We start from the raw sequence: 24,740 nt of genomic DNA, 5'->3' as shown, positions 1-24,740 counted from the left end.
CAGTAGTAATCAGAAACCTTCCCACTGCCAAAATGAATACTTTGATTATGACTATATGACCCTCCAGATGGCAATTCCAGCAATGATCTTCTGGAGGCCATAACCAGGGGATTTCAATGTGTACTGCTTATCAATGAAAGAACTGGAGGCGGGAACCCTTGGGGGTGACGGCATATGTGCAAAGATGAATTTGTGCAGTGTAAGGCATTCCATTCTATTGGAGAAAGGCAAAAAATGTTCACTTGTTTTGAACGAGTTCAGCATGTATCCATTATTTCCGACTGATGGTACTGAACTCTTGGATCTACATACACAGAAAGCTAGAGGGCAACTATCCTGTTTAGATGCTATTTTTGCAACCGAAAACATAAATCTAAGGAAGTCCAAGTACAAGCTAAAGTTCAACAATGTAAGTGACCATGCAGACTTGTCAGTCGCATTTGCATCACCGCAGCTTTATCTACAGTAAATCCCCAAGGCAACTGGATAAGATGGACAGTTGCAATTATTGTCTTGGCTAACGACATGTTATGAAGGTTGACCCAGCTAGACACATAGCAGTGGGCTACAAGTCTGCAAGACCTGTTGGAATTGATACAAACAATCACTGATGTTGCAAACCAAGACAAGAGAACACATATTTAATTGCAGACAGCAGGGACAAACCATACGATGTAATAATACAGAGAACAAAAAAGCAACATCGTAGAATGTCCCGACTGATTAAAAAAGCAAAATAATTAAATTACGAGGACAAGGTGGTGGCCCTGAAAAAACTGCAGATAAAATACAAATCTTTTCTTAAACAACATAAGCTAACCAAAAATTCAAATAATTGAAAAAATGGCCTGCAGATTAATCAGATCCAACGTCGGCAAGAGGTTTTGTCAACTTTACCGCTCATATATAGGTATAGGAGAACCCCGGGAAATGGTGAATATAACTGAAAACTCCTGGGTGCAGCACATTGAAAAAACCTACGGTACAGTGACAGAACAGAGCAAATTTACACAGAGCTGGAGCATATAGGTTCAGGACAACTGGTCTTTGATGAGGATGATATACACCAAATAAGTATAAGATCAAAGTCCTCCAGAGCATTAAGACCAGACAACCTACCCAATGTTGTGATCATAAGGGATCTGGTCCTGTGGGCAAAGTTCTTTTACCAAGCCTTTAAGGCCATTGCGAAGTACAGCAACATCCCTGAAAGCTTGTGATCCTCTATTTTAATACCAGTCCACAAGAAGGCCTCTATTTTAATACCAGTCCACAAGAAAGGCCCCAATGGAGGACCCTAAGAACTATAAGACTGCTGGCGATGTTAGGCATCAGCAGCAAGATATTTGCAAAAATACCCTTAAGGGACCTCAGTAGGTGGTGTGAGAACAGAGGATTACTCGATACGACTCAAACATGCTTTCGTAAGGGTTGTAGCACGTTACACTGCATTTGGGCTGTTAAGCTAATATTAGCAGAGATTGAGAAAGTCCCTGGTTCTGTTCTATATGTGTCTCCTGTTGACTACTCATGTGCGTTTGACTGTGTCAATAGAGCTGGAATGTGGGACATGTTAACTTCTTGGGGTATTGATCGCACACTTCTACATTTCATCAAGCAGCTATACTCGGGTACTAAGGTCACAGTAAGAACACTCCAAGCTGGTACATTAACACATCCAATTGACACGAACTTGGGACTGAAACAAGGCTGCGTGCTTGCACCTACGTTATACAACCTATACGTTATTGATTTACGCACTGCATTGCAGAATTATGGCAATCCCCCCCCAAAATTAGCTGACCTACCTGTGATCTTCTTATGCTATGCTGATGATACTGTCCTTATGGACCAACCCCCACTGGGGTTACAGAATCCTTGCTAGGTCTGGAAAAGTATGCCAAAGTCAGTGGGTTACAGATCAACCAAACCAAGACTAAAGTCATGATTCTGGGTGGGAGACAACAAAGAAATCCTAAATTGAGCTTATACTTGGGAGGGACTAAACTAGATGTCGTAGATTCGTACGTCTAACTAGGAAGTCCTATTCTACGCTCCCCTGTTACCTCCCCCCCCCAGCAACAATGCATGCAAAGAGCTGGCACAGATGAAGATTCTGGGTAGAATTTTATGCATAGGAAATGCGGGTGAAGCATTGAGGTCATGTGCGGGGTGTACGCGAAAAGTATAGTACCTGCAATAATGTATGCCTTGGAAACCTTCCCAGGGAAACACATTCAATGGCTAGGCCAACTTGAGATTAAGTTGCTCCGATCAATCCTGGGGGTGCCTCAGACAGTCCCGGTCGAAGCCTTGTGCCTTGAATTGGGCTTGACCTCATTGATAACTTGCTGAAAGATTGCTAGATGTTCCCTATATATAAGAACAGCCCATAAGGCGAATGACGGATGATGGCCATACTCTAAGAAACACTGGTTGATCATATGAAATGGCTTACTGATAGACCCAAGGGAGCCCGACCCAACGAATAATACAATGAACTAATTATTTTTGTCATACAGCACTTTGACGCAATAAATATCCCTTTGTCAGAGGTGGAGGTTACAGAGCATTTCAAGGAAAAGCTCAAATTAAAGTCAGTCCACAATGACAAAGTGGAAAACATTAAACAACTAAGTAAGAAACAGAGATATATAGAATACGCAAAGCAGGGTTTCTTCATGAATAACCCTGAACGTTATCTTACTAAGTGGTCAAGTGTAAGACTCTGTAGATTTATAGTATACCTGCGCTTGAACATACTGCCGGTTCATGAATATACTGGCACATGGAATGTAATACCCTGGGAAAGTCGCAACTGTAGGCTGTGCCTCAAACAGATAGAAACAGCCTGACATATTCTTACTGGTTGCGAATCATTTACTCTCCAGTATAAGAAAAGGTACAGCAGATTCATAGAGACAATGGATATGTTTCAGATCAATTCTGGCCAACAATCTACATGGTTTATTCTCTGGTTATTACTGCCGACGCTTACCATATATGGAGGCAATTCTTGGGAAAAATAAACCCTTAAAGGGAAAGTATGGAATAAGCTCAAGCCAATAATAATCCTTTTGGTGTAGGCTGTAGACCTACTAATACAGCACAAGCTTAGATTGGGGTAGACTGTATAGGGATTTGATGAATTCAACAATTTATACTGCTAAATGTATTAATTTGTAATGTTAAAGTCCATGGCTGTTTTAAAGAAGCGTTAAGAAATGTAAAAATTAAGAAATGTATTTATATGTGTATCATTAGGTTTGTAATAATTTGTTTGGAACTGTTTTCAAATGCAAAAGGCATAACATTTGCCAAAAGCATTAAATTAAAAAAAACGTATTGGCCACAAACTGCACCAGGAACAAGTCAACATGATCCTGATCGCTCCTATGTGGGCACGTCAAACATGGTTTTCACGCCTGTTGAAAATGTCTCTGTCCTCCAATCAAACTACCATGCCCTTTCAACATGTCGCACAATCAAGGGGCAACCCTCCATCTGTGCCCTCAAGCACTGAACTTGGCAGCCTGGCTCCTGAGATCATAGAATTTGGTCACTTAAATCTACACCAGAGATTTATGAACATTTTAGCACGCAAACCTAACACAAGGCACTGCTATTTCAACAAATGGAAACGCTTTGTCTTGTTGTGCAAAACATACAACATCAACCCTATTGAATGTTCACCTTCTCATATAGTACTCTATTTACTACATCTTTTAAACTCCGGGTTAGCCTTTAATTCACTACAAGTACACCTAGCGTCACTTCCAGCTTGCACCACTTCCCAAAGGAAAATATCAGCAATTTCAAATCCCATTCCCGGATGGGACTTGAATTATGTTCTTACAAAACTCATGGGTGCCCCGTTCGAGTCGAGGCATAAAACCAGTCTCAAACATCTCACTTACAACACTGCTTTTCCTTTTGCCATTACAGCTATAAGGAGGGTGAATGAACATCAAGCCCTCTCAGTTTGAGATCCTTTTGTAATAGTTCACAAGAACAAAGTGGTATTATGTACATATCCATGTTTTTCTCCTACATTTATTTCATAGTTCCATGTTAACCAGTCTATAGAAATTCCTGCTTACTTTCAAAACCCAAAGATGTCAGCAGAAAAGAGCCTCCATTCACTGAATGTCAGAAGGACTGTCGTGTATTAAATGAAGAAGACAAAGCCAATAAGGAAACAGACTGTTTCTTCGTGTCGGAAGAGAAAGGAACCCTGCCTCTAAGTCGGCTATCTCAAAATAGCATCCAATTGTGCTATTCATTAGCCAAAACAACATTACCTTTCACGCCCAGAGCACACTCACTTGGGGCTCGGGTTACTCTAGCTTTTATTGCAAATGTACCTTTAGATGCCATTTGCAAAGCTGCACCTTGGAGTTTTATTCACACCTTCACACAGCATTACTGCTTAGATACACATTCACAAGGTGACGCATAGGTGGGTCAGGCGATGTTAAAACATCTTTTTGTCGCTGTACCTTCTCAGAACCCACTACCTTCTCCCGTTACTGCTCGATAGTATATGCAAATCATGTGATTCTAAGCAGATCCACAAGCCTCAGAGGCATACCTTACTTACCGTAATCTTATTTGTGATGCTTGTATCAGCTTACATTCACATGCGCCCACCCATCCTCCCCTCTTGAAGTTGAAGGTACATAGACAACTATCACCTTTCTTTACTTTCTGTACTCACGTATACACTTCATGCTCCATCATGTCAGAAACAAAACAAACTGAGGGACTGCAACTCACGAAGGACCGTGGGTACCGTACATGTCGCACTAGTGTGAGTGATCCGAAATGAAAGCCAGACACAATGCTGTCATGTTTTTGATTAAAGATTTTTATGTAAATGAAAATGAGTTGGGAAAATGCCTCTCTGACCCGATGCTAAAGAGGAGTTTCCCTACCCATAAAACAAAAACAAAGGATCTGTCTGTGTCAGTATGTCAATAACTGAAAAGCCGTCTTTGTGCCCAAAACGTACTATCCTGACCCGCACACTACAAACTAAACAAAGTGTGCAAGGACATGTCTTCAACCTGATATTGGCAAAAAGCTGTTCACAACTGAATATTAGAAAACTCCCACCAAAATGTTCTCCAAGGTGAAAGACCTTGTACCAAGAGGGTGGTTCCCTTCCCATGGGTTCCATAATGGATTGCAATGTCTCTTTTATGAACAGTTCCTTTATGACTCTCTTTGATTCACAATTGTCCTGTTAGGCAACAAGTTCTGCAACAATCTTTCTTCAACACAAGAGTTTCCTTTAATTTAACTAGCAGTGTATTGTGCATGGAAATTAATGTTAATGTATTTTATGAAAAGTTCTGAATTGAAGTAAAACATAATAAATAAATAAATAAAGAAAATTAACTAGCAAAACACTGTTCTCCTCTAGTATTCCTTGTAGGTTTGCAGCTTGCATGGTTTACTTCCCTGCCAGGACTTTTTATGCAATTCCAACTGCCTAGGGTACTCTCCTGCCAGGTCTTCTCTTGTGGTTTCACTTGCCTGGTATAATCCCCTGCCAGTACCTCTTATGCGTTTCAATTGCCTGGTATCCTTCTCTTGCCAGGACTTCTTGGGCGTTTCAATTGACTGGTGTCATTCTTTTGCCAGGTCCTCATATGTATTTCATAGTTGTATCACCAAAACTGTATATACCATGGTGTACTCTGATATCTGTCTGCAGTAATATTTGTTCAAATGCTGCACCACACTTGCATCTCATGCACTTGTATCTCATTGGGGCTTGACTCTGTACTTTGCCTTTTCTGCATTCAAACAAACTTCTTATTGGTGTTTGATTCTGCACTTTGCCTTTTCTGCATTCAAATAAACATAATGTATTTTCTGCATCTATAATCTCAAAACGTTCAAACTGTCGTTGGCACGGTTTCTGGAACACCCCTGGGTCCCCACTTGCTTCGGGTCAACTCACGGTTCTCTCCAGCGTCTCCGGTCAATCTCGTGCTTCTGCGGCGTGGCTCTGCCGCTCGCTCCCCACTCTGGATGCTGTAGACGTCCTTCGGGTTCCCTTTGCGTCTCTGCGGTCACACGCCTGCTTCCTTTCAGGTCCCGGTCTGGAGAACACTGCTTCTTCGAGGTGCCGAGTGCGAAGGAACTCCTCTCTTGGCTCCCACCATCTCCATGGCCCTTCCTGTTCTCGCTCTGCGTTTCTCCTTCTGCTTCAGCAGATGCCTCTGCTCCGCCGCAATGGTACGTGTCTCACGCACACAAGCTGACATCTTCTCCTGCACTGCCACCATCTGTAGTGCGGTTGCCATCTTTAAATGTCCTGCGCACAGGTATTTCCGTAGAACAACTAGTCTGCACCTTGAGCTTCAGGCTTCTATTACCTTGTACCAACTCCTTCATCCTCCTCGTCTCAGTACTTCAGGGTTTATGGGAGTTGGAGTCCATAGATGCCATCGGATATGTAGTATTTCAGTAGTTTTTCTCCATAATTTTACATGAGCGCACATCTTTATACAAAGGTGCATTAGAAGCCAAAACTTGTTGGAGCTTTTGGTGTCTAGGTCAAAGATGGGGTGTTGGCCTAAGGAATAATTAAAAGAGGTTTCTTTACTCCCTCTATAGGGGGTAACCAACACCTGACAATATGCCCTTAAGGCTTTGGGTATCAGAGAGTCTTCTTAATGAGAAATGGGGGGATACCGCGTCTCATCCAGTGAAGTCATGACATCTCCCCGGTAGCTGTCTCCTCCCATTTGATCCTCCCTCTTACAGCCGCCCTCAGGGTCAGGATCGGGTAGGGGCTGCCGTCGCTGGCCACACGGGAGGAGGTCACCGCCAGGGATTCTGTGATGACTCAATTGGATTCATCACACTAGGGATAGTATTACAAATACGCCCAAATATCCCTTTTCAAACTTCGAAAAACAAACTATGGAATAATCTGCACCTATCACTAGATGTAGGCCTATGCAAAGCATGTGAATCTAAGTAGATACAAGCATCAGAAAAACGATTACGGTATGAAATGTATGCCATATTCACACATTATGCAGGAAAGAGGTTGTGTGGTACATGATTCATGTTTTTGTGGATGTCATTTTAATACAAAATGGCATACAAAGCCCCCCACCCCCAAAAATAAATTAAAATAAATACATCTTTCCCTTTTGAATATACATTTTATATGCTTCTTCCTGTATTTTTGTGTACTTTAGGAGAGACTCAGATTATTGATAAACATGGGAAAAAAAGACCCGCCTCAGTGACTGGCCATGGAGCACCGGAAGAAGATATGGGGTAATGCACCTTATTTTTTGTTTAATGTAAATCATTCATTCAAAAATGGAAGCACACTACTTTAATCCCGATCACTCTTTACTGCAGACAAGTTGAAGCCCTATGACAAGAGCACAATTTTGTTCAACACAAAATTATCCCTTTTGAAGTCAACGTGCATTCACCACTTTGCAAAACCCATACCTTGTCCATACCACCCTTTCCTGCTACCAAACATCGGTCTCTTGTCACTGCTTTGATTAGCCCATGTGTTTGCCTAGTTGCACATTGTTCGCTCACTCTTGCTGTTCTTTTGGCTTTTTTCTGCTTTTTTCTCTAGGAAAGGATTTTCTTTTTGCCAGCTTTCTAGCATGGTTCCCTGGACTCAAATGTATGTCTCAATGTAACGACTTCAAGGAATGTTTGAGCTGCAACTTCAAGTCCTTCTCAGATGGCTCACCTCACCGAGTTTTAAACCATAGTGTCTTCACCCCAGCACCCCATGCTCTGCTGTGTTTCATGTGATTCTGTTTCAATACAGCGTCAGGAGTTTTCCCTTGACCCTGGATGTGAGGGCACAAGTAGGTTACTGGTACAAGCAGAACAGTTGTTCCAAAGCATTCCCCTGGCTCACCTTTTAGAGTGACAAAGAGCAAGCAAGTCAATCCCACAGGGGTTGACCAGTATGGACAAGAGTACATGATGGCATAATTGTCATTTTGAGTGTTCATGCAGTGCTATATTTTATATACTTGATATCTTGTTGAAGGTAACTCTTGACATACAGTAAACGAGCAGAGTAGATGGCCATAGAATTAGACACTTGGTTGGGCATACCAATCAGGGTTAGGGTGAACCACAGGGTTACAGTTGATGTTAGGTGCTCTTTATAGTAACTGTTTGGCGAACACCCTCTGCGCCCCCCATGTGAGAGTTGGGCCAATCCCTACTCAACCACAGTACACGTCTCCCTTAGTATAAAGCATGGGAGTTGGCCATTTTGTTTTAATGGTTGAGCAGGATGTGACCCTGATACTTTACAATCATTATGCAGATACATGTACTTGTGATTGGAATTGCTTGGGTAGTGTGACAATCCTCGAGGTGACATCACTTCTCCCCGTAGGCGAGCCACTTTCCATGAGGCTAGGGAGGTGAGGCCGCTAACTGATATAACTGATAGTCCCCCTAGGGTTGGTACCATGCAGGAGGATCCCATGGGGATGGACTTCCCTCCTGGGGACAAGAACGTACTAATGGGACAAGGCCCCATTTTCTCCCAACCCCACAGGGTAAAAACATCACTCAACCCTTTCTTACCTATGATAAAGTCAGAGACAATGGGCCTTATTACAATGTTGCCGGTCCGGAAACAAGGGTGCCGGTAAGCTCACCCGACAGGTCTGACCCTGCTGTGCGCAGCAGCCACGGTAGGCAGACCTGTCACGTGAGCACTGGCACTGTTGCTAACGGTGCCGGTGCTCCAGTGTCCCCTCTCCCCTAGAGTCCCATAGGACTCTATGGGAATGGGGATTAACAAATATACCAGCGCCTGACTTCCCGGCCGCCGGACTTAAAATAGCCCGGTGGTACCGGGAAGTTATGCGCCAGTAAATGGTTACGGGTCCGGCAGCAACCCGCCGGTAGCACAGCAGGGTTACCGCCAGACCCGTAATGAGGCCTAATTTGTTATTGTAATGTGTCAGACAGTTTCATTATGATCGGTACTGGGGTGAAGAATAACCCAAGAACTCTACCATCAGGCATGAAGAGTGTTCGACCAGCTGGTGTCAATCAAACTGACTGTACGCTGGGGCATTCCAAACTACTTAAGCTAAACAGAAAAGGACAGGGAAAGCAACATCCGGAAGGAGAAGTCGGCGAGGTAAGAGGCTGCCAAAAAGTCAGCGATTTGGAAACAGGGCATTCCAAGGCTGTGTCAAAGCATGGGTGCAGTGTAGCGAGAGCAAACCAAAGGACTTCAGAAAAGTGTCTTGTCTGTCGGCTGGGAGTCAACAACCTTGAAGCTGAGATTCTGTGTGGTGGTGGCGTGACCTTTGGTGGGTGGACCGTGTGGTCCAAGAACTACGCTGAGACAACCAACACTAGCCTACTGCAGAGATCATATGTGATTACATGGGAAGTACGAGGATCTTTGGTGGTTGCGCAACCTGTATTGGGTGGACCGTTTGATCCGAAACCTGTGTCCAGACCGCCAGCACTAATGGGCCGTGAAATCAAGCGGACCAAAGAAGAGCAAAAGAAAAAGAACAAACCCGCAACCCCTGGCGAAACCGGTGAAGAGTTCCCTGTGAGAAGGCAAACCCAAAAGACAAGAAAGAAGTAGATCATTTTGTGAGGCAACTCCCTGGTCAGTTCCCTAAGACTGTGCTATTGAAGAGTCAAGAAGGACTCTGGGAGCCTCTCACTCGTCCCAGTGGGGGCAGGTTGAAGGACAGTGTTCAAGTAAAGATAACACTAAATCCTTGGAAAGAACTTAAAGAATGAATGGAGAACCTAACATTAAAGTAGCAAAAATAACATTGAAGAGTCAAGGAGAGTTTAGGGAGTCACTCCCTCATACCAGCTTGACAAGTTGAAAGACAGTGTTCAATTAAAGAAAAGTCTGCTAAAAGCTGGTTATAAACTAGGCAAAGGGAGCCAGTCTCCTAGTCTTTAGTTTACTTTAATTATTTGTATAGCACAACAGTGGACCCATGGGCATGAGGGCGCTGACAAACAAAGAAGCAGGCGGTCAATGAAGTAGGAAATTAATACTGAGAACGCAGATGGAGAACTGTAATAGAGAAGCCAGTAGGATAATTAGGCAAACAGCAATCTTTTCATTTTTTTTTTTGTTGAATGGCTCAAGCTTATTCTGAAACCTAAGATCCGATGGGAGATCATTCTAAGCCGTAGAAGCAGCAACTGAGAAATCTCCTTTTACTGTCTTCCTAGTTCTGCATCTAGGGATCACTAATTCATTTAAATTGTTGGATCTGAGAGCTCTGCTGGAGGCCTTTTCCACAACAAATTCCTTCAGATAACATGGCATAATGCCCTGGGTGCACTTAAATGTGCTCACGATGAGGCGAAAACGTATTTGCGCCTCCACTGGCAGCCAGTGCAAGGCTCTTCTAGCCTCTGTAACATGATCACGTCTGGACAGACCCATGACAACCCTCACGGCACCATTTTGTATTACTTGAAGTCTACTGACTTCTGCTTTGCTAAGACCAGCCAAGAGACTACAGCAATAATCTAATTTGGAACCAACGATGGCTCTTGCTAAAGTCTCAGCATTAGCTTGTGTTATAAGGGGACGCAGGTGAGCAAAACGTTTGATGTAATACGCGGCGGCCAAGACCAAGCTCCTTACATGGGCCTTCATGGTGAGACGCTGGTCAAAAGTAATCCCTAATGATTTGACTTTCTTGAGGGGGATAAACTTCACATTGCCTAATTAGCAAACATCATAGGTCGAACCCAATTTAGACAATGTCAACTGCGTGCCAACAATCAGTAGTTCGGTCTTGGACCTATTGAGTTCCAAGCCTTTCCAGACCATCCAGTTTTCAATGCTGCATAAGCTTTATTCAAGTCTCAACCCGACAGGGGGATAACACACTGCGTGTCGTCACCAAAGTTGTTAAACCAAATCCCTTCCTGTCCCAGCAATGCGAAAAAAGGGGCCTTAAAAATATTGTACAAGCAGGGGGAAATGCTCGCCCCCTGTGGGACACCAAATTCTATCGGTACTGCAATGGCCTCAGCTATCTCGGAGCAGACTCTACTTTCTCTGTTATTGAGAAAAGATGCAACCCAGCGAGTAGCAGCTGGGGAGAAGTTTGCCACTTCCTCAAGCCTGAAGACCAATAAAGGATTGTCTACCAGGTCGAACGCGGCTGTGAGATCCAAGAGCATAAGCATAGATGATAGTCCCTTACCCATTCACTCAAGGAGCCTCGATTTTAATTCCAATCGTCCAGTCTCTGTACGATGGCCTACTCTAAATCCGGATTGTCTGCAATTCAGGATGGGGAAATTATTTCGAAGTTGGGCAATTTGCCTATACGCTACCTGGTCCAGAATCTTCAGTAGACATGCTGTATTAGTAATAGGCCTATAATTTAGGGCATCTCTCGTTGGTAGCCCTGTTTTTTCAGTAATGAGGTCCCCCAGTGGTACTTGAACTTTGTGAAAGACAAACTGTGGGAGGCGTCTACCCAGAAGAGGGAGTCATTCTCCTGGATTGGAATATAAGAACTCTACTGTTCGCTTAGTGATTTGTGTTTAAGTGGCAGGGATAGAGTAGGAGTTTCGACTAGGACGGTACCTTTGCTTTAGACATCACAGACTTCCTGATAGACTCGTCCTTTAGTTTTGTTGAGGTATGGAAACCCCCTCTAGCTTTAGGCATAGATAGCATTGCATTTATTTGTATGTATAAAGGTTTGCAGAAACAAACATGCCTGCACTTGGTCAGATTCCTCATTCCAGGTCACCACAGCAGCTCCAGAAGGACTTCCAAGCCTTCGGGTAAACATGGTTGCTGCTGTCCTTGTGTTTCCCACCTGATCTTTCAGATTATTAGCTTAGTCTAGGATCAGAGGCAGCAGGAGCAGTGTTCTGAGAGTCCAGAGGTTTGATTGATCGGTGCAAACTGTTTCGGTCCGGCAAGTTTCCGCCTCAGTGGAATATGTTTGCAGAAGGACTTCAATAAGGATGCACACCTCAGGGTGCAGGACTGTTAGTGTCTAGTGTCTTTCGATAGCTGCACATGTGCAGGGCTCTGTCAGTTTCTGGTGTTTTGCATCAGAGCTCTTGCCTCTTTGTGTTAGAATAAGCACAAGGATCGGCACCAGCAAGACATCAGGATGGCACAGTGGTTAAAACCTATAGCAATGCTGGTGCCACTGAGTAAAAAGGAGTGTGTACGGTTATGAACACCCCATGGTAGATGTATGTCTGGTTTCTGCAGTCTCTAGGTCGGTGTGTTCTTCAAAAATGTCTACAAGGATCAACAGAGGTGCACAGCACTCTCTGTGAACATTGAGGGCTACTTTACCCTCTTCCTCTTTCAATAGTGACTTTCTGGGCTCCCGATTGGCACATAGAAAGGCTGAGGAATGAATGGGAACCATTGTGGAGTGCATTAGTCAAGGAAGAACGAGACAGTAGCTGGTTGATGCGAGAGCGTGTGTGCACGAGCTGCGAGCCACCACACAAAGTAGCACCACCCAGTCGTGAACTTAATAGAGCATGCTGCATGGGCCCAGTAGTGTGCCAGCCGAGCTGTTATGCGTTAGGAAGGAGAGGCACTGCTGGAGCCCACAATTGCCCAAAGGCTTTTGCCTGACACATGGGAGTAATGGTGCAACCCGGCTAGTCGTCTATCCCCCATAGAGAGACTAATAACTGACTCGCTCTCTGGTGTTTCACTTGTAGCCCTGTTAGGGTTCTCTATTGAGACACCAGACCTGAATGGTAGACCACTGATTGTGTACGAATCTAAGGCTAACTTGCTTGCATTATATAGGATGGGCGTATGGGGACACCAAAATGTGGCTAGTTTGCAGCTAATCCAGAATATATTTTGCAGGAGGCTATTGGCACTTCGAAATTCAATTTGCAACATTCACAATCCACACAGAGGTAGTTCTTTGATACTTCGAAGATCACTTCAAGCTTGCACCAGATTAAATTTTTTTGAGAAGTGCAATGAATGAGAGAGCAAAGCTCACTTTACTCTGTGCAACCTTATGAAGTCAGACCAACATTTGAAACTAAGCTAGTTACATTAACAGGATGTTGTATATGGTACACGTCTCTCCCTCTAACATTTACTGCTCACAACCCTAGAAAGCCTTTATCCTTAGAATAGTGAGCGATATTGAAAGAGTATGTACAGAGTAGAAACCAAATTAACTAAATGACGTAATCTAGCAATTTCATCAGTATCATGTACTTCTGGTCCCCAACCCTATCTGATGCATAGTTTATTCTTAAAGGACCATTGTCATATTACTAGAATTCATTTCAATTGCCTTGATCCAAATCCTAGACGTTTATTACAGCAAAGAAATCAAGATCAGAATCATGTCCTTTTTGCTCTACTGTTCCAGAATCTGCTTTCCATGTTTTATTTTATCGCAAGGAATATGCACTTGTCGGACTCCATATTCTGCTTCCCATACTGAAGATTCGAATCTTCCAATAGTGCTGACCAACGTTTAGAGTTTATTGTGGGATAATGACACTGCGACAACATGGGCTCTAAAGAGGTTTTTAAACATTGTGGTAACCATATGCAATAATTCTGGCATTGGACTTTAACCTATTTCCAGTATACGGAGAGTATGCAGGCAGTAGCCTTTTCTGTAGTGAGTACGTCATCCATTCCATCGCGATGAGTTGCCATATCTTCGTCATTCTGTCTTGTTCAACTAGGGGGTCTTTAGCCTTCCACTTCTGCGCAATGACCAAGAAAGCTGCCAACGAGAGGATTGCGTAGGCCTTCTTAGTTGGTTTTGCCCATTGTCTCACGCCCTGTCCATTTAGGCACAATAGTCCTTCCTTAAGCCCCGTAAGCGTTCCCATTCCAAAGATTGCATGCATGTGATGGTCGATTCGTTTCCAGTACCCTTCCAGTTTTGGACGCTCCCTCCAAAATGTGTTGCCAGTCCCCCACCCCGCTGCATCCCCTCCAGCACCCCCCCATCATATTGTGATACATCTGTTTCAGCCTACTGGGGGTATAGTGTCATTGTGTCCTAAGCCTGCACCAGAATTCCCTTATCTGCATTGCTTGGGTTCGTTTCGGCATGTCTTGCCAAAGCCCCTCCCAGTCTTCCAGTGGGATGGGTTCCCCAACCGTAGCCTCCCATGCGCTCATGTATTTTGTGGTGGTAGACTGTTCTGCGTCTAGCCCTATCATATGTTAGAAATCAATCGTTTATCCCCTGTGTCGGAGGTAAGACATTTTTCAAACAGTGTTAGGGGCCGAGTGGCTGTTTCCAGTTGTCGGGGATCCATTAGCCAGTGACGTAGCTGAATATATTGTATTCTATCAGCTTCTGAGAGCCCGATGTCGACCTTGCACTGGGGGAGTGATTTTATATTTTTTCCATGGAACATACCCCCATCCTCGTGCCTCCCACTACTTTCCATTTCTTGAGTGCTCTGGCAGCAATGCCGGTGGTGACTGGGGGTTGCCAAAGATCAGGGTACAAGGGGAGGGGAATGTAGTGAATTGTTTGCTATGTACCAACGAGACCCAAATTTTCTCTACCAATCTAGTAATATCCGATATATGCATATTGGTTGGCCGGTTTTCTTTATAGAGCCATAACACTTCCCCCAGTGGGCGCCGACCACGGCCTTGTCCATCTGGCGCCATATCCTCCCTGAGTCCGGATCTAGCCAGTCTTTTATGATTCTGATTTGGGTGGCCTTTATAGTACATGCGAAGGTCTAGGAGACCTAATGAGCAGACAAAATGCAAAATATGCTACACCCTAGGTTTAGCACTTGTCTCCCCCAAATTCCAAGTTGGAAATAAGGACATTATAGGAATCTTCCCAGAAGAAGCATTTAAGTTTTTACCTGCGGAAGTAGATGACGGAAATGGAGGACAATCAAAGAACCCAGGAGCTAAGGCATGAGAAGCCACGAAGCACATTCCATACATGTTCGCCGAACGGAAGTCATTAAATTGGACAAGAGACTGACTCTTCAATGGAACAGGCCGAGGATTAACAATCCTTAGCTGTAACCCCCATGATGCAGATGCCTTCCACACTATTAACTTTGTTGTGGAATTAATGGAATTAACAATCCCAATAAAAGGGACATCATTCTACTCCAGGAGACTCATCTAAATTCTTTACACTCTTAATTCATTCACTTACTTTATTCAGAAAACATATCTTTGAATGGATTGTGTCCTTCCACGGAAAATAATGTTCAACAGAGGGCGTTGCAGGTCGATGTCTGTCGACTCAATGTCCCTCAGAGGCCTCCGTCTTGATGTCGACATCACCGCAGGTATACATAGCGCGTGCAGCGTCCGTTGGCTTCAGTTCCGTTTTTCCGCGCTAACGCTTCGGATACGGTACACTTCGTTCCTTTGTTAAGAGAAATCTTTGACAAATCTTAGAGAAAATCTTCGAGATGTCTTCGTCATCGGCGTCTTCCACTCCGAAGTCGGGTTTAAAAAAATACTGTGACTGCGGTTCGAAGATGTCCGTTACGGACCCCACAGAATATGCTTATGGTGTCAAGGATCCGCTCATCCTTCATCGAAGTATGAGGACTGCCTGTCCATGACATCGAAAGCCCTGAGAGAGCGCAGAGGGAAACTTGCAGCAGGTAGGACACATAAATCTCCTTCGACTCTGTCAAAAAGACAAACTTCGGATGAGTCAAGAACTGTTTCTCCTCGCCATAAGAAAAACAAACGATTCCGATCGCAAAGTGGTTCACACCATTTGTCATCCTCTAGACATTCGAAGAAACGGTGCCATAGGTCACCATCTTTGACGTCTTTGAGTTCTTCTCCGGAACGGGTTGTTTGCCCAACTAAGACTGCCTCACCAGCTGAGTGGGAAGAGTTTAGACTTAAAATGAAGATGGTGGCCTTGACCCCCTCGAAAGCCATGCTCTGGTCGAAAGACCTGATAAGCATAGGACCTGTGCCCCTTCGGGCCCGGCAGTCAAAACTCCTCAAGAGCGGTCTAAGGATCCCTCGAGTTGAGGAAAAGTCCCTTTGAGGACTGAGTCATTGACACCATTGTGCCGAGAGACTCTTCATCTACGCCATTGGTGCCAAAAAACCATCAATGCATCGGGCTACGAGCTCCTCGATGTTACATGCGCCAAATTCGTCGACAAAGCCCTCGATGTCGACGGTTTCGACAATTTCAGCACCTTTGTCGACAAATATTATGACCCCATTCGGTTACTATGGAAAAAACATATACCCCTTTGCCTAGGGCTGACTTTTTCAAGTCTCTTTCTTCCATTTATGAGGACGCAGAGCCATCATCAGATGAGTCTAGACCTTTTGGCCTCCAATATGGTACGCCATCAGTCCCTGAGGCCCTAATTTCTGAAGAATCTAGAATGAAGGATCTTTAAGAGTGCCTGCATGATGCCAGTGGTTTGGACACCTCACCAGAGGTAGAGCTTAGCAGGTCTCGTCATCTGATCATGCAGAGGTTCCCTACAGACAGTTGATGTCAAGGGTAGTTGAATATATGGGATGGGCTAGACCAAGTCCAGTTTTTGAACAGGATGTCTTGACCGACATTCTGGACAGGGAACCTCAGGAAAACCCAATTGTTCCATTTGATGCAGCTTTGCAAAAGCATGAAGCCACCAATTGGGAGGCGCCTGAACTAAATCTGGCTGTCAACAAGAAGCTGACCTCTAAATACAGGGTGTCAAGCAGTGATCCCTATTATTTATCGAAACACCCAACACCAGAGAGTCTGATGGTGCAAGCTGCCACCTCAATCACTAGACAAAATGCCTACCCTACTATCTATCCTGATAGTAGGGATGATAAGCATTATGACTCTCTAGCCCAAAATGTTTTTTCGGCTGGAAGTATGGGTAGGTTCACTCACATCCTTTGGGAGTGTATATTCATGGCGGCTGACCGTATCCCTGAAGGGGAAGAACGAGACAGCTTTTTAAATATAGTCATGGATGGAAAGGACGATATGTGTGAATCCCTCTAGACTGATCTCTACTCCTCTGACAGTATCAGCAGAGCTATGGTGGCTAGTACAGTGATGCGCAGATTGCCTGGTTGAGAAAGCCAGGTTTTGCTCCAGACGTACAATCCAGACTGCTCAACATGCCCTTTGACGGCACTCATTTGTTCGGTAGCAAGCTGATGAAAGTCTGGAGAAACTGCAAACTTCAAAGGCAGCAGCCAAATCCCTTGGTGCTACGATTAGACAACCTCCAGATCGTGCCACAGGTACAGGGCGTAGGTCCTTTTGTCACTACTTCACATTTGGAAGAGGCAGAGGACATTCAGTTCAAAGAGGCCAAAGAAGATTCCCCTGTGGTGGACGGGGAAGAGGTACTAAAACCGCCTCAGCAGCGGTTACTTTGGCATCAGCCACTGCGTCAGCCACCCTAAAACCTCTCTGAGGACTTGATTCACAAGACTGTAGTGGGAGGCAGACTGTCACAGCATCTGACAGAGTGGCAGGCTATTACTTCAGATGCATGGGCTTTGGAAACAGTTGCAGAGGGTTACTGCCTTCCTTTTCTAAAAAAGCCTCAGATTCATCCACCGGGGAACAGCTCTTTCAAAGTTCCAGATTGGCTCCTTATGCAGGAAATACTAAACCTGCTAGAGAAAGGTGCTATAGAACCAGTACCTGTAGCGCAGAGGAACAAGGGTTGATACTCCACGACATTCAGTTCAAAGAGGCCAAAGAAGATTCCCCTGTGGTGGACGGGGAAGAGGTACTAAAACCGCCTCAGCAGCGGTTACTTTGGCATCAGCCACTGCGTCAGCCACCCTAAAACCTCTCTGAGGACTTGATTCACAAGACTGTAGTGGGAGGCAGACTGTCACAGCATCTGACAGAGTGGCAGGCTATTACTTCAGATGCATGGGCTTTGGAAACAGTTGCCGAGGGTTACTGCCTTCCTTTTCTAAAAAAGCCTCAGATTCATCCACCGGGGAACAGCTCTTTCAAAGTTCCAGATTGGCTCCTTATGCAGGAAATACTAAACCTGCTAGAGAAAGGTGCTATAGAACCAGTACCTGTAGCGCAGAGGAACAAGGGTTGATACTCCACGTACTTGCTAATTCCAAAAAAGGATGGAGGATTGAGAGCCATCTTGGACTTAAGAAACTTGAACAAGTTCCTCAGGAAGGACAAGTTCAAGATGGTTACCCTTTCTCAGATCCTTCGGGCCCTTCAGCCTCATGACTGGATGGTATCATTGGACCTTCAGGATGCTTACTTTCATGTGCCAATCCATCACAAGCACAGACAGTACCTGAGGTTCACGGCTGGCGGTTCTCATTTTCAATTTCGGATTCTGCCACTTGGGCTGACGTCCGCCCGAGGGTTTATATAAAGTGAATGGCAGTGATGGCAGCGAGTCTCAGTGGGGATTCACATCTACCCTTACGTGGACGATTTGCTGATCAGGACCAGTTCCCCCGAACAGGCCCTGGAACATCTCTGCTCCACCTGCTACTGCCTTCACAGACAGGGCTTCTCCCTCACCTTGAAGAAGTCGCACATGATACCATCTCAAAGGCTCCAATTTTTTGGAGCAGCCCTGGATGCATCCTTGGGAAAAGCTCGCCACCAGAGGTGAGGACTCAAGATATTATGCAGATGGTTACCAAATTCCAGAGGGCCCAGCGTCTCCCGGCCTTTGACTTTCTAAGGTTGCTCGGCCTCATTGCATCCTGGATTTTTCTGGTGCCAGAGGCTCACCTGAGAATGAGATCCCTCCTATGGGCTCTCAGGACTTAGTGGTCCCAGTTCTCAGAAAGGGTGTCAGACCTCCTACAGATTCCGAGCAGAGTCTCACAGGATCTTCGGTGGTGGACCTGCCAGGAAAACATTCTGAAATGGGAACATTTCTGGCAACCATGGCCAGAGAGAACAGTAGTGATGGACGCCTCACTCACGGGGTGAGGAGCCCACGGCAACAATCTGACAATCAGCAGTCATTTGTCTCCATCAGAGTGCAAACTACACATCAACCTTTTAGAGGTGAGGGGGATCAGACTGGCGCTAAAGGCCTTTCTGCCCTCTGTACGGGGAAGTAATGTCCTGATAATGACAGACAACACAGTAGCCATGTACTACCTCAACAAAAGAGAAGGTCTAGGGTCACTACCACTGTGCAGAGATGCAATGCAGCTCTGGTACTGGGCAATCCAAGAAGGGATCCCCCTATCAGCAGTTCACCTAGCCGAAGTGGAGAACACAGCGGCGGGCGCTCTGAGCAGGCAGAGCACAGTCTCCCACGAGTGGGAACTAGCTCAGGAAGTCCTTCAAGAGATCTTCACCCTTTGGGGAACCCCCTCAAGTGGACTTGTTCCCGACCAGTGTCAACCGGAAGTGCGAACTGTTCTGCTCCAGGGAATGTCCCCGAAGAGGAGCTCCAGGAGACACGTTTGTGGTGGACTTGGAATTTCCACTCCTGTACGGGTTTCCTCCAGTCCCAGTCATTCCTCAAGTCATCAGTAGGTAGAGAACTTTCGGGAAATCCATGATCCTAATTGCTCCGGTTTGGACCAAGAGGACGTGATACCCGGACCTTCTGGACATGTCCATCTGCCCTCCAATACGTCGTCCACAAAGAGAGGACCTTCTTTCATATTGCTCTGCGAATTGGCTACTCTTCACTTTGCCTGAGGTGGTGAGCACCTTTTTCCGTTTTGGATTGTACACCACTGCCTTCCAATATTGTTCAATTCCTACATATTTGGCTGCGCCATCAGTAAATCATGCATGTTCAACTTGTTCACTTGATAATTCAACATATGGGATCCCCCATTTAACTGGAGATTCTTCAACAATCCTCTCTCCCTCTGGTTCAATATCTATCAGCGGGACAACCGCCACCTGCTCATGTAATTTTGCCACTCCACTCTTACCGGGCTTGGCACGATCTTGAATGTACCATTTCCATTTAATAACACTAACTTCTTGGGCATGACTAATTCTGTGTGTTTCTGGGGAACTCAGTACCCATTGCATAATCGGTATTTCAGGTCGGATCACTATATCATGACCCACTGTCATCTGTTCAGTATCTATGAGCGCCCAGTAACATGCAAGTAGCTGTTTCTCAAAGGCGGTATATCTGTCACCCGCAGTGGGCAACTTTCTACTCCAGAATCTTAAGGGTACTCGTTTTCTGTTTTGTTTTTTCCATAAGCTCCAATTGGCGTAGGCATCATGTAGGGACACATTCAATTCCACTTCACCATCCCTCAATGGCCATAAATCAAGCACTTTTGAATAGTGTCTTTCGCTAATTGGAACGATTTTTCTTGTTCCTCGACCCATTCAAATTTACATTTTTTACGAGTGACTCAGTAAAGGGGTGCCAAAATCTGCCCCAGATGTGGAATGTGTTGCCTCCAAAATCCAAACAGCCCAATAAACTGTTGTGCCTGTTTTTTGGTCCTCGGTGTTAGGCAGAAACCTGTGCAGTTCCCTCTGGGACCACTGCAAAAGATTTAAGACTACAGGTGTTTGGCAGTAAACCCACTTGGTAGCATGTACCACACAGATTCACTTAGTAGCTGTGGCTGAGCAGTCAGACTTCCCTCAAGAAGAGTTAGGCAATATACAGAGTATTCACAATAGGTCAAGAGCACACAATAGAACAAGTAAACACTGACCAGGGCTTGGTGTAAAAGAGATATAATTATTTATTTAAAACCACATCTAGAAAAACACACAGGCACTAATAGTAAGCAATTCAAAAACACGGTCACTAAAAGATATACACTCCCTTAAAAGAATATTAAACAAGTCTTACGTAAAGCCCCACTTATTTTCAGACAGCGGTGAGCGCTTAACGTAGATGGCACTCTATTAGTTCGTTTTAAAAAGGGAGAGAAAAGCAGAGAACAAATTGAAACAGATCCCAACACTTTTACAAGAACATAACAAGAGAGGAAGGCAAAGTAAAACCGTGAATTCAGAGTCAGTAGGCCGGATCCGCTTTAAGAGGATCGAAACGAAATGTGTCCAAGGTCACACGGTTGCAGTGCACAAAAGTCTTGTAATGGTTCAAAAAGGAGTTGGACCAAAGAAAGGGACCAGTTAGAGGGTCAAGGCGGCCAGCCCAGTCCAGAAGGTTAAGGAGTTATTATTACCTTGTAGCAATCTTTAGAAAGGGAGGCCTGGCAGACACGGTACCTTAAAGTGGTGAGAACACTCCAGCGGGGGCAGTTGTTCCTGGCAGCGGATGCAAGTCGGTGCTTCGTCCGGGGGAGGAGAGGATCTCGTCGTGGAGGAAGACAGGAGTCCGTTGCACTGCCAGGGAAGAAACCAGCCGCGAAGTTTCTCGGGTACAAGGAGCGGTCCGTTGATTCGCTGTTCAGTGGTGAGTGGCTATCGGGCCGCCGGGGTGCTTGGCACGGGCAGTTCGACCACAAACCGGTCTGGGGTGCGAAGAAAGAAAGGTAAACTGGTTGTACCCACCAGTCAGGGGAAGAAGCCTCTCCAGCCGGGAGATCTTCTCTGTCGTCGGGAAGTGGTGAGTCGGTCCCGCAGGGTTCCACCGGTGGTGTCGTCGTGGTAGGTCGGCTCAGCTTCTCCCTCGTCGGATTCTCAGGTCCTGTGGCGACTTCTGAAGTTCCAGTCCCCAAAGCCCTGCTTTTATGCAGCATACCCCCATTCACTCAGCCTAGCTGTCAATCAAACATGCTAAGTGGTGAGCCGGCCGGCTCACCACTTGGGCCAATCACACAAGAGTGCGACTTGAGTTACCAAGGTAACTCAGTCCAGGGTGCCTAAACCCCCTCCCACACCCCCTGTGGTACCCAGACAGAGTGGCACCACTTTTGGAGGCTTCTGTGGAGAAGCCCGCCAAAAAGTGGAACAAAGGGCTCGACTTGGGTTGGAGTCACAGAGGAGAACACAAACGCCATTTTAGAATCGAGTCTTAGCAAAAAATACCAACCGGAGAATTAATATTAACTAAATAAACCAGCGGTATGTTCGAGGCTATGAGAATTAAATAATTAAAGTTGGTAGCCTCGAACAATGGGAAAATCCCATAGGGAAATATTCGCAGTCGAATTTAAAAAGTAGTTTCCACTGCCACCAGCCAAAACTCGATCAGGGGGGGCGGAGACGTGCCGCCTCGACTAACAGACCCCGGGGCAATCGAATTGCCCCGACCAGTACGTCCGGTTTCTGTTAATAATTTGGGACTAGTAAAGCCAATGGTGACTTTACATGCCCTGGGAGACAGTAGTCAGTCCCAGGGTATGGAGTCTATGGTGGGGTGTCACTATGTCATGATCTCTGCTTCCAAAAGGTCAGGGTTTTCCCAACTCCCTTGGAAGCAGATCCATAACCCAGGTTCCGAGTGCCAACCAGTCCCAATTGGGACCTTTTGGACCCAGTCCTGGCGCCAGTGGCACCAGGCTCATAAATATGCCCAGTCCCAGTCCCAGCGCTGGAAGCGCCGGGCTCATAATGCTTGGGTGGACTTACCTGCAGCAGACCATGCTGCTTACTTGCCTGCCAGTTGAGCCTCTGATCCCCTTCTGTTTGGAACTACTTTTCCTGTTGGGTGGGGCTGGAGCCACTCCCTAGATTCAGAACACTGGAACTCTTCTGGAAAGCAGGAACTCTTTTCTTACCTAGGCGTGGCTGTGGAAGGAGACACCGAAGCACTACAGGAGGCTATTTAAACCACACCCGGTGGATGAATCTTGCTTTGCGTTATTCTGCAACCTCTGCAGCAGAACGCTCATCGTGTCTTCTGCATCCGGTCCTGGGCCTAAGGAAAAAGGCTTACCATCCTGAATCCAGTCTTCAGCAACACCTATAAAGACAAGAAAGAACAGGTTAGCATTCCGGCATCTGAAAGGCAAAGGCTTACCATCCTGAATCCAGTCTTCAGCAACACCTATAAAGACAAGAAAGAACAGGTTAGCATTCCGACATCTGAAAGGCAAAGGCTTACCTACTCTTCGTGCGCTCCGGAGGTCTTCACACTGCATTCCGGCATCTGAAAGACAAAAGCTTACCAACTCTTTGCACGCTCCGGAGGCCTTCGGCGCTGCATCCCGCATCTGAAAGACAAAACAAGGTGCGTTTAAAGACATTGGGGAACTTTAATACTCACGTGCCATTACTCCTTTCCACATCTAATCCAGTGGGTATTCCGGCACCCTGCAGCCGCTCCGAACTCGTACCTGCAAAATAAAAAGACAGTTAGAGCGCATCGTGAAGCAGGCAACAAGCGCTTACTTACGTGCTTCCAGGCGCTTCTATTAATCACACGGGCTCCATCTTCAACTCACTTCAGCCCGTCATCCGCCATCGCCGGAACCCTGCAAAACAAGAGACATCATTACTAAAGACTTTAAAGACATTTGAATGACTCGAAACTTACCGTTCGTGCAGTAAACGACGGACAGCAGTCCTCTGAAGTCAAGAGGCCTGCGCTACCTATCCAGTGAAGAAACTGGTTACAGCACCCTGCCCCGAGGCAGATGGAGAGCTCGGCATTCACTTACCTAAGGTGAGAGCGTTAACCTTTGGGGGTCTACAGGAGAGGAGAAGAGGAAAGAGATAGGGACACCCCAATAACCCCAGTTCATTAACCCCATATTTTCTATCTGCAGACATCTTACTCTACACGTCAGGCATACAGTGCACAGAGGTCCAGCCCAAGAGCCAACCGGGTGCTACACATCACCTTTGGAGATACGGTAGTCGCCCAGTTAAGACCGGCGCCTCTGCGAGAATCAGGTGAGCGTTACAGAACGCAAAGCCCACCGCAAAACTCTCGCCCAGGCGCTATGGAAACCTCGGATACTGACCCCCTAGCCCGGTTACTTGGGGAACTAAGGGCAGAAGTGCATGCAGCTCGTCAGGAAACGAATGCTCTAAGAAGGGAACTAATTATTTCCAAGGAGAGAACAGACAATCTTGCTAGACAAGTGCTACAGTCACAAGCCGGACAGACCCCGTTACCCGCATCAGGGGCAAATCTTCCTTCAACATCCTCTATGAATCCAGTGCAGATCAACCTACCTGGGAATGTACCTCTGGCTCCGCCCGAACGATTTTCTGGTGACCCAAAGAGGTTTGCAGTATTTATCAATCAGTGCCGGTTGCACTTCTTATGCCGGCCAGCAGCCTTTCCAACTGATCAAGCAAAAGTAGCTTTTGTACTTTCGTACCTTAGTGGCAATGCGGCAGACTGGTCGATCCCTCTAGTTAATCAAGATGATCCGGTTCTCCATGATTTTCAAGCCTTTCAGCTTAGTATGGAAAAACTGTTCGCAAGACATTCACAGGGGCAGGCCTTGGACAATGAGCTTCTTTCGTTGCGACAGGGTAATCAAGACCTTTTGGCTTATATTGCATCTTTCAATAGACTAATAGTGGAAACTCAATGGCCTGAGGACAAAAGGATTACGCTGTTTTATAGAGGTCTACGTGGAGAGCTCAAAGACGTTTTAGCCCAAGTAGTGAATCCCCCACAAGACTGTTCGGATTATATAGACTTGGTCGTTCAAATAGATCACAGGCTGCAGAACAGGAAGGCCGATCGTTCCAAGTTTGATGCTCGAGTATTTTCCAAACCGCCAACTCCTTCCAAAGGAGTAGACTCCGGGAAACCCATGCAAATAGGGGGTCTGAAAGGTCCTCTAACACAAAGGGAGCGGGAAAGGAGGAAACAGTTGCAATTATGCCTATAGTGCGGAA

At 45.7% G+C, this 24,740-nt stretch overlaps 1 protein-coding gene across 1 annotated transcript in view; it reads left to right on the top strand.

Annotated features, from left to right (window-relative positions):
• SYCP3 (synaptonemal complex protein 3) overlaps nt 1–24,740 on the top strand; it is a 784,994-nt gene that overhangs the window by 143,941 nt on the left and 616,313 nt on the right. Inside the window, exon 3 of the mRNA XM_069629895.1 lies at nt 7,221–7,302. Within this exon, the coding sequence (XP_069485996.1) occupies nt 7,221–7,302 (82 nt within the window). The remainder of the gene's footprint in view (nt 1–7,220; nt 7,303–24,740) is intronic.

This window comes from Ambystoma mexicanum, chromosome 12, assembly GCF_040938575.1.
Source record: "Ambystoma mexicanum isolate Mex_15411 chromosome 12, UKY_AmexF1_1, whole genome shotgun sequence".
Taxonomy (NCBI): Eukaryota; Metazoa; Chordata; class Amphibia; order Caudata; family Ambystomatidae; genus Ambystoma; species Ambystoma mexicanum.
This window is presented reverse-complemented; position numbering and strand designations above follow the sequence as displayed.